At 40.2% G+C, this 10,780-nt stretch overlaps 1 protein-coding gene across 1 annotated transcript; it reads left to right on the top strand.

Annotated features, from left to right (window-relative positions):
• Window positions 1–395: 395 nt before the first annotated feature.
• On the top strand, window positions 396–7,521 carry LOC115789196 (MOB kinase activator 1B). Its single transcript, XM_030742487.1, has 6 exons — window positions 396–711; window positions 1,658–1,824; window positions 4,577–4,670; window positions 5,764–5,897; window positions 7,117–7,280; window positions 7,385–7,521. The coding sequence occupies exons 1-6, from the start codon at window positions 698–700 to the stop codon at window positions 7,460–7,462; spliced, it is 651 nt and encodes a 216-aa protein (XP_030598347.1). The 5' UTR covers window positions 396–697; the 3' UTR covers window positions 7,463–7,521.
• The last annotated feature ends 3,259 nt before the right edge of the window (window positions 7,522–10,780 follow it).

Raw genomic sequence — 10,780 nt, 5'->3', positions numbered from 1 at the left:
TTGTAATTCAACAAAACAGCTCCATCTTCAGGCTATATTTTTATCTCATCTTTTAAATCACATTTACATCTGAAAATTTAACTTAGCAAGCAAAGCCAGTTAAAAAATAACCATTTTTGAAGCGCAATAAGAAAGAAAGAAAGAAAGAAAGAAAGAAAGAAAAGACGTGTAGCCTAGGCTACTACAAAATATGAGTGAATGACATGGATGAACTAAACACTGAAGTTTGCACCAGTTTCATAAAATATATTACTTTATGTAAGAATTATAGCATACATACTTATGTTTTACAAAATTCCGATTCAAACAAAAGAGCAGCGGTTCAGTTTATTCCACTAGAGGGCAGCACAGGACAGAGCTGCCTCTGCTCTGTCTTCAAAGTTAGATGAAGAAGTGAGCATTGCAGTCAGTACGCTGCTGCCTCCCTGGGTACAGCAGCCAGTGGACTCGTTTGCCTATAAAATATATCTATTTCGTTTTATTTATTTATTTTTTTACTAGCGGATAGTTATTTCTCTTTCATTAATATTTATTTCGGATATTTAGCAGAGACCGTGCGACGAAGACCGAGAAGAACTGAGGAAGTGTGAGGCTTTAGAGTTTGTTTTTTTGGCAATCCCCTTTGCTTTGGTCTGCCTCCACTCTGCTTATTATCTGCTGTTTGCCAAGAAGGGAATTTTCTACGACCCGAGGAAACATGAGCTTTCTTTTGTGAGTTATAACCGTTCAGTGGACGCTCGTTTTGGCTTGCCATTCAGTTTCGTATTTGGAAAATGTCAGTTGTGCCGCACGGCTAGAAAGTTAGCTAGCGGTAGCATTTACCGAGGGCTAAGACTAGTTCCTGGACGTACCTCCGACTGTTCTGTGAGACTCGTTGCTGTCTGTAGATTTCATTGTAAAATTTACTATCTACACTAATCGAATATTCATCAATACTTTAAGGTTAGTGGTTAAAATTGATAAAATCCGGCCTTTTTACTTTTTAAAACAGATCCATTGGTAAATGGACCTGCTCTAAGAACTGGCTCGGATATTTGCTGGTGTCAACACTTTGAAGCCACTAGCTAATCTAACACAGCCCCGGTACGTGGAAACGCACCAGTTTGATTAAAGTAACACGGTATGTCGTCGATATTTAGCCGGATATTAAAGTGATGCTTCTTTGAGGGAGGATGACAAAAATAAGACGCACCTACTGTGACAGGTTGTAATTAGATCGAAGGGAATGAGGTAAAAAAAAAAGAAAAAATAGGGGCAACCCCTGGTAATGGCATATACTTAATTTAATCACAGAAATATTATAGAAATGATAGGATATTTTGGCTTTGAGCTTGCCATTAGGAGATGCTCTAATTAAACGATTTTTGCGTCCAGCCCACCATGCTGTGACGACCCTCAAATTCTTGTTTAATGGGGCAGTGAGTACCTCTCCAAATGGCCTCATTATACACAGAGGGGCCACACTGTTTGCGATCACCCACTCTGATTCTGCTAAACCCAAACCATTTGTCATCTTTCTAAGAGCGTCTTGGCTTTTTGTTTGAATAGTTCCTCACCTTAGTGTTCACTGACATCATGATTTCTCATCATAACCCCCCCCCCCCCCCCCCTTCTTTTATCCCACTTTTTGTCTTTCTGTTTGATGTGTGACTCACAGTGGAAACCGTTCATCCAAAACATTCAAGCCCAAGAAGAACATCCCGGAGGGTTCTCATCAGTATGAGCTGTTGAAACATGCAGAGGCTACTCTCGGGAGTGGAAACCTGCGCATGGCAGTCATGTTGCCTGAGGGTGAAGACTTAAATGAGTGGGTCGCAGTCAACAGTAAGCACTAAGTTAACTTTTTTTTTTTTTTTTTTTTTTTCCTCTCTTGTTACACTCCTTTTTTTTTGGGCCGGGGGTTCCTGGAGAAATAGAAGGGCGCAACACAATTTTTCATTTTTATATCTCCAATTCTCTTCTTACATTTGCATGCTTCTCATTAGTCATGTTCCTGACACTTAATTAGTCTAAATCACGAGTCAGTTGCAAGTGAACTATCAGGGTGTAAGATCTTGGCATTGCTTCCGAAGACCATGTGCATTCATGCTGGTGAAGCCACTATGAATGTTAAATAGACTTTATTGTCTGCGCTGTGAGGGCCTTGTTTACTTTCCTCTAAAAGGAGACAAATGGGCAGTAGATGCTTATTTCCTCATGCATCAAGAAGCCTTTAGGCTTAGCCCAGCATGCTAGCACGTGATTATTTTTCAGCCATTTTCTTAACATTTTTAGGTGTGCCCATTTACTAGCTTTGTTAATTGTGCCTCAAATTGTTTGTGCTCTCCAGATTCACAGAGGGTTAGAAGCAGTACATCGAGGTTTGCCAACATTGCACAAGCTTTTTTAGCTTGCACAATAAAGGGAAGTCAAAATTAAAGTGCTGTGAGCAATAACTTCTCCCACCACCAAGTACAAGTGACTTTTCACATGATCTGTGTTCACAAGAAGCAGTCCACTTCATGTTTTTAAGATTGTTTGGATAATGAATAGTGACAGCAGCCTGCCCAGGGTGTATCCTACCACTGTCCCCGTGACAGCTGGGATAGCCAGTGATCCTAAGTTGGATGACTGGTTAAGAAGATGGATGGATGGATAGTGACAGTAGAAGGAGAAGTCTGACACGCAACAAAAGTCTCCAGGTGGAATTGAACTTGGCAAAGAAATTTGGCAGGCATCTTAACCAGTGCCCTAGCAGGAAAGTCCTCTGTTCACTTCTTCATACGAGCTGTTGGAGGTAGTACACTCCTTTCCAGTATGCTCACTGTAGGAAGTGGGTTCAGCATTGTTCTTAGAAATTCATTTTTATGATCTTCTTCAGCACTCTTCGAAGCACAAGAGGAACATTGAGTAACATTTTCAACAAAAAATGTTAACAATTTTAGCCTTAAAAATAGAACAATACACTGAGACATGAACTGACAGTGAAGTCATCTCTTTATTGAGCCTACATGTGGGAAAATAAATATACAATGCAGTTTTGCTTCAACCAAGCACAACATAAAAATCTTCACTAGGATTTCCCCTCAAATTGCTGTTGGGCGTTCATCGCACAATGCAGCAATGTAGCGAGAAAATAAAGAGGCTGAAACAGGATTACAGGACAATAAAGGACCACAACAAAGCCTCTTTCCCACTAACAGGGTTCCGGAGCCAGTGCCTTTATTTGAACCGTTAGGTGGGTTTTGCACCGCGGAAGCACTTGGTGCTCGGCCGAAAAACTGGTTCAACTCCGGCCCTGCAAACTAGCTGGTCTCGAATCAAGAACGCGTGACGAAAGCGGCAGAAGGGCGGGACTCTGCCATCGCAACATCAAGTTTTCTACCATATTACATGTGAATTACATGAGAAAAGCGAAGTGATTTTCACGGCTGTGAATTAGGTTGGGCTCTAAGGCTGAACTTGCTGCTTTGTATCAGTTCATATCACAGATAAAAGGACACAAAGTGCGCACTTGTTGTCTTGCTCTAATCGCTGTCTGTGTTTACCTCTGTGCTGCACACAGATGCTGCAGTAGTTTGGTTTGGACTGTAAAACGTATTTGCAGCACAAGAAAGGGGAGCGTGTTCTCCCACGTTTGTGCACTTCGGCTTTGGTTTTTCAGTGAGATTAGTAAGTAAAACTCCTCTTTGAATTGCTGCCCTTAAAATGGATCTCCCCAACTGAAGCTAAAGTTGGCGGTATGCTGCTGGGAATGAGTGGTAACACAATTTTTGCCAGATAGCTGGACTGTGCACTGGTCTACAGTTTGGGCTGGGCAGTGAAGTGGGTACAGGCATAGGGCTGTGGGGGTAACTTGATGCCAGCAATTGGTGCTAGCAAACACTACATCTGGTGTCATATAGCAACACGTTTTATCCCTGGGGTCATAAGCTGCCATTCTGTGAGCTAATATTGTCCTTGCAGAAGTACCCTCAAGTAGCCCTTTTCACCGACGTGATATTGGTGCCCAGTTTATAACTAGTTCCACAGATTTTTCCACCAAAAAAAAAAATGATGGTACCACTGTGCAAAAACTGGCACCCGTATGGCAACACAAAATTCCTGTGCCAAAAGTTGGACAGCAGCAAAGGAAGGGACTAGTACAAAAAGAAATTCACCAGTGATTGGCACATGAAGCTCAAAGATTCTGTCCAACATGAGCCATTGAAATGTGAGCTGGTTCTTAAAAAGCAACAACACACACCAGGACTGGCAACAGCTCTGTGTTGCTGGAAGAGACTTAAAAATGTCCTTTGGTGCCTGTGTCTTAACTCCAGTGCAGTCCTCACACTGTTTGACCATCGTTTGTGTACAGTGTCATTTTGTGCCATTTTACTCCCACTTTCACATGATGGTTAAATTTAGGCACCAAAAATTATATTTACTTATACCCAGTGTGTTTAAATGAGACACCATTATGCATATGTGAGTGATTACAAGTTCACTATTACTATAACCCAGAGTGAGACAGCACAGATGACACTGGGAATGAAAACAAGCTGCATATACACAGTTTTAATGGGTTTTTTTGTTGTTTGTTTTTTTGTTTTTCCAGCTGTGGATTTCTTCAACCAGATCAACATGCTGTATGGCACCATCACAGACTTTTGCACCGAGGAGAGCTGTCCAGTCATGTCTGCTGGTCCCAAGTAAGTGGTTAATTGCAGGACTTCAAAAGTCCCCAGTCTCGTAAAACTAGCCCACAGCCCATTCTTCAGTCTTTGTGGTCTGATGAGGCTGAATGAGGTTTGGGTTTGGTTTGGAGTCAGGTTTGTAAAATGCACTTGGCTTCATAATCGTAAACAACCTATGACTTAGATCGTTTTGTTTTGGCCTCCTGCTGCCACGCTCCATAGATTTTCAGAGGCTGTCTTTTATATGCTGATGAAAATTTAGATTTGCTTCTACAAAGCAAAATGGATGCATTAGAAAATGTTTGGTGACTAGCATCAGCCTGTACTCATCGGGACAATTGATATATTATCTGCCTATTCAGAAATACCACTTTGATTTACAGTTTATGACATTATTGTTAAATAAACCCAGATGGGATCCATAACAGCGTTTTTTATGCCTCAGTATGGGCCTTTGGCTGGTGACTACCCACATAAGCACTATTAGTCCTTGTAGAGCAAAGGGGGCAAATTCCCTATAGGTACTGGGCCTCCAGTTTGATCTCAGGTGGACTAGTGAAACAGTTGCATAATAACAATCCTTTTTTTTTAATATAAAGAAGTACACATTTAAAAAGCCACCTATTAACAAACAATATGTCTATACTCTGCATTTAATCATTAGTTATTATTAATCTTTGTCTCTCTTCCACGATTAAAACAATTTGTCAGTGTCTTGAAATACTTTTTTTTTTTTTTTTTTTAATTTAATTTTAGCTTTCCATACATTTTCGTCCCTGCGTAGTAAAATGAAGACGTTAAACACTGCAGTTTTCACACTTCCAATGGTCCATATTGGACCCTTTGGTACTCTGGTTCTGGATATATTGCATATTTGACACCTTCTTCATAGAGTAAAGGCACTGAGTCTGTGTTAACATATTTGACAAAAATCTAAGCATTTTTCTCCTATTTCTGAGCATTCGCAAAACATGAATATCTATTGTGCTTAAGTGAAACTCAAATAAATTAAGCTTTTGTTATAACACTAGTAATTTTCCTCCTCCTCTTCTGATTCTTCTTGCCACAAATATGTTCAAAGTATGTTTTTCATCTTTATTTCCTGTAGGTATGAGTACCACTGGGCTGATGGAACCAACATCAAGAAGCCCATCAAGTGCTCCGCTCCCAAGTATATTGATTACCTCATGACCTGGGTGCAAGACCAGCTCGATGATGAGACACTTTTCCCTTCAAAGATCGGTATGATTCACTCTAGTTGTGGCTTTCAGCCCCAAGGAAAACCTAGTTTCTTTTTTATGCATGTACATCGAATGATGACGTGTGTGGAGACGCAGAATACTTATACACAATTTTCTATTACCAGTGAGATTCAACTGCCATGCAAAATGAATGCATGCAATAAAATGGAAATTCTCCATGATTAACTTAGCAGCCATATGATGTGTCTTTCAAAAGTTTTACTAATTTAAATGTAGAGGTGTGGTTCTTCTTGAAATTCTATACAGCAAGCATTTAGGTGTAGTGACATGGATAAGTGGTAACATAAGAAGCAACTAAATTAGTAAAGCCTTTTAAGTAGATCAGCTGAGTTGCTGCAGAAAGATACATATTGTGCATTTGCATGCTAATGATAATTAAGCAGGCTAACCAGTTTCACTTTGTAGAGGAATGTTTGCATTTCATGTTATAACATATTTATAAATCTCCTGGTTAGCGGTGTCCAGGATTGTTGGAAAGTGGTAGCATTTGTGTACCTACACGGTTGTCAGCCTTCCAACTAGATGTGGCTTGTGCAGTCTAAGATGGAGTTTTATTGTAATTGGATGGCAGCCAAAATAAATGAAAGTGTGATGGACCCAGTGGAAGTGGTAAATATGCTGCCCTTGGGGGTACAGAATTTACTTCATTGTCCATGATCAGTAGAGCTGTGGTTCACTTTGCCAGAAATAACCTCAAAGCCTGCCAACATCTTCAAGGTTGGAGCATCCTGTGAGGCATGTGTTGTGATAGAGTACCCGTTGCACACTTGTTAAAATCAATTCAGGACTCGGTAGCATGCATTCAGATGTCCAGCAGGTAGTAGCTTTTATTTAATTGTCCTGATGTCTTCACACTTAGGTGATTGATGTTGAGTTGTACAGTAGGTGGCTCTCTGTGGAAGCTTCCTGCCAGGCTTCTGTACTCCACAGCAGTTCAGTTAATCAAAGGAGCACTGCAAAGCACACTTGAAATATAAAGAGTTGTATTGGAGTGTTGAAACTAGCAAACTTTCCTTCCTGCAGATGAATACTTGGCACAGTGAACACGAAGCAGTTCTTTGTTTGCAGTTCTCTGAGTTCATGCTGCGGCCTGCCCGTGAGGATCTTTGCAGTGCAGGACAACAAACTGTAACGTAGCTGCATCTCAATCTCTCGGATGTTTTTCTGACCATTTTCTTTCTCTTTCTCTTTCTTCCAAGGCGTGCCCTTTAAGCGTAACTTTATGTCTGTGGCGAAGACAATTCTGAAGCGTCTGTTCAGGGTCTACGCCCACATCTACCACCAGCACTTTGACTCTGTCATGCAGCTGCAAGAGGAGGCCCACCTCAACACATCGTTCAAACACTTCATCTTTTTTGTTCAGGTAAAGAATCTGACATTTGACTAATACAGTACATTGGCAACAACAGATGTAACACACAGTGAGTCATCTGGTAATGTTTGCTCCTTTTCTTTTGTCTCTCTCAGGAGTTCAACCTCATTGACAGGAAGGAGCTGGTCCCACTACAGGAGCTGATTGAAAAACTGACAACCAAGGATAGATAAACGGCTGTGTAATCTTTATTTTATTGTTCTAGTTTTTGCACAGATACCCACCCCCCCACCCTGGCTATATGTATGCAGTATGTACTATATTTCCATTTGGGGAAATGTTTTTAATAAGGCCAGGAAGAAGGAAGGGTGTTGATAGGTTAAAGGCACCAGGACTAATGCTATCAGGGATTAAGTTAATTGAGCAAACCACAGATTAACATTAGCTGTATGGAGAAAAAAAATCCCTTATATTCTATCATGGCTTGTTTTAGGATAATATAGACATATGTTTATTAATTTTCTGTCACACTGCACATATTTTTATTTTTTTTTCCTCCCACTTGAATTTATGCCAACAACTTTCTCACTGGAGAGAGGAGTGTGTAAGCAAAGATGCTGTATCATAGGGTGTTGTTGGTGTTGTGGCAAGAATTTAAGCCATTTCAATAGCTATAACTGATTATTATTGGTTTATTTAATAGTTTACATAGAAGGATCTTGATCTTGGTTTGCTACTGTCCACATCTGTAATATCTAACATCAGTCACAAAAAGAATCCTAAGTGCCTAGCATGGCTCATAATTGCCCTATTATATCAAAGGCCATATACCACTGATGTGATTGATTCATTCAATTTCCTCACCTCTGCCCTTTTAAGTTTATGTGACTCTAAATCCCCTTTTTCTATTTGTCCTGTAACTTGGCTCAAAATGTTTTCTTCTGCTACTGGCCAGCTTTATTTAGTTAGAAAGTCTCTTTGCCAAGTGTTCTGTGCAGGTTATGATAAATGAATGTGTGGAAGGACATAGAAGTGAAGGTAGAATATTATCTCGTTGTAGCAGGGACTAAGAAATAATGAACCTTGTAGCATTGTCTAGTAACATGTCCCTGTGTACTAGTTTTTCCCCTCCAAAACTTTGAAATAGAAACAGGTTTTAGGATAATTGCACAAGGGATCGGAAACCTTAAATTTCATAGAAATAGATGTAGAAATCTGTGTTTATACGCCACTGTTTAAGACATACAAGCATTATGAATTGGATACAGATGAATCCCTTGTTATCACACTAGCCGAAAAGCACTTTGAACAATTTTCCTGCCCACCCCTCCCCGCCCCCAGATCGATTGTGCTTTGTGAGAAGCCGTACCATGTGACTGACTATAGTTTATTTCCTCCTTTCTACTTCCCCAAATGAATGTCAAATAGTTAAATCTCCTCTTAAATCAGCTAAAAGGCACAACTGAGACTTCTTATGCTTTTCTCTGGTTTGGTTTGTTGCTGTGATTCAAACAGGAGATGCATGTACCTTTCTCTAATCTCAAAGTGTAGTTTTGACTATGCAATAATTGAAACAACACTAAAAGGGGTTACCAGTTGGCTCATTCATACTTTATACCCAATATCGACATTTCTTCGGTGGTTATATTTGGGTGAAGGATGCATACAGAAGTGCTTCTCTGTCAGGTTTATTTAAAAACGGTGACATGAATATTTTATATCTGAAATTGGTCAGAGGGATAACACTTACAGGCACACGTGTAAATACTGAGGGTTAGCCCTGTCTTGGAAATAATGTTTCAGCAAGCATGGAGTGGTAGCTTTTGGTTAAATGAATTGCATTGAGTCATTTTAGAGGCTGCTTCCTCCTCCCTTTTTGGATATTAAGTCTTGTTTGTTTTGAATGTTTGATATCTTTTCATTTTTAACTTCCTTAGCTTACTACAATGAATGTTACTGCTCACCAGGTATCTGAAAATGTAATAGATTATCGGTCATCCTGCAAGCATCTCATCCTTATGAAATGCCCATAACATAGCCTGTTGCCTACAGTTTTTCCTCCTCGACTGTAATAATTGGTCAAATGTCTGTAAATAAAGGCTTGGTAGGGGGGTTTCAATGCTACTGAATTGATTTATGCTGTTTACAAGGCAAATAAAGGTGGTCTTGACTCTTTGAAAAAGTTGGGTGTTGATTATGTACTGTGAGCTCAGTGCTACTGGTGATCAGAGTAAAACATTTAATAAAGTACTGTACTTAAGTACAGTTGTAACTCTTTTTTTCACTACTTCATGCTGCTATTCCAATACATTTTGAGGGGAAGTTACATGATTTTTACTCCATTTATATTTACTTTCCACCTTAAGTTGCATTAGTGTAAAAGATTTGACTTATAGCAACATGAAAATGGCTCAGGAGATCCAGCAGGTCACCTACTAATTGGAAGGCTGCTGGTTCGATTCCTGGCTGCTCCAGTCTGCATGTATCCTTGGGCAAGATGCCATACCCCAAGTTGCTCTCCGATGCAACTGTCAGAGTATGAATGTGTGTGAATGTTAGATAGCACTTCCTTTAGAATGAAGTGCATGTGTGAATGGGTCAATGCAAAGCGCTTTGAGCACTCAGCTAGAGTAGAAAAGCACTATATAAGAACTAGTCCAGTTACATATCAGGGCATAATAAAAAAAAAAATCATAGCAGGTTCTAATGTTTAAATACAGTCTCAGGTGAACAACAAAATAGGACATATTATGTCCTCATTTATGTAATAAAAACTAAGCCAAAATGCAGATGCAGTGTGTGAAAAACTAAGTCAACCCTTAATGCTTTAATGGGAATACGGAGGGAAAGTAGCAGCCAGGTGCTGCTAATCAAATGTATTTGATTGGTTGTCATTAAGTGTGAGCACCTCTATAAAGGCAGAGGTTTTGTCAGTTTGTAATTCCAGAGCATTCAGGTGTGTGTTTTCACAATGCCAAGGAGGAAAGATATCAGTAATGAACTTAGAGAAGCAACTATTGCTGCCCATCAGTCCAGGAAGGATTATAAACATCCCAGGAGTGGATTTCCCAGCCTATTAACCCCATGTCTTTGTGGACCTGCTTTGTGCACTGGTGTGCAGTCATGTTGGAACAGGAAGCGGCCACCCACAAAGTGTATTATTAACACCTCATACCAACTGTCAAGCACAGTGGTGGAGGCCTGGTGATTTGGGCCTTTTTTTTTCAGCCATAAGACCTGGACACCATGCAGTCTTTGAAATGACCATGACCACCTCTGTTCCTGTCATCAGTCTGACAGCCAGAGCTTGGTCAAAACTGGGTCATACAGCAGGACAATGTTCCCAAGCACAGCAGCAAATCTAAAATCAGAACGGCTGAAAAAGGAAAGAATCATGGTGTTGCAATGGCCCAGTCAAAGTCCAGACCTGAACCTGACTGAAAGGCTGTGGTGGGACCTTAAGAGAGCTGTGCATAAAAGAATGTCCACAAATCTCAATGAACTAAAGCAAAGTGAAGAAGATGTGAGAGACTGATAGAGTCAAACAATTC

This window comes from Archocentrus centrarchus, chromosome 12 (assembly GCF_007364275.1).
Source record: "Archocentrus centrarchus isolate MPI-CPG fArcCen1 chromosome 12, fArcCen1, whole genome shotgun sequence".
NCBI classification, from domain to species: Eukaryota; Metazoa; Chordata; class Actinopteri; order Cichliformes; family Cichlidae; genus Archocentrus; species Archocentrus centrarchus.
This window is presented reverse-complemented; position numbering and strand designations above follow the sequence as displayed.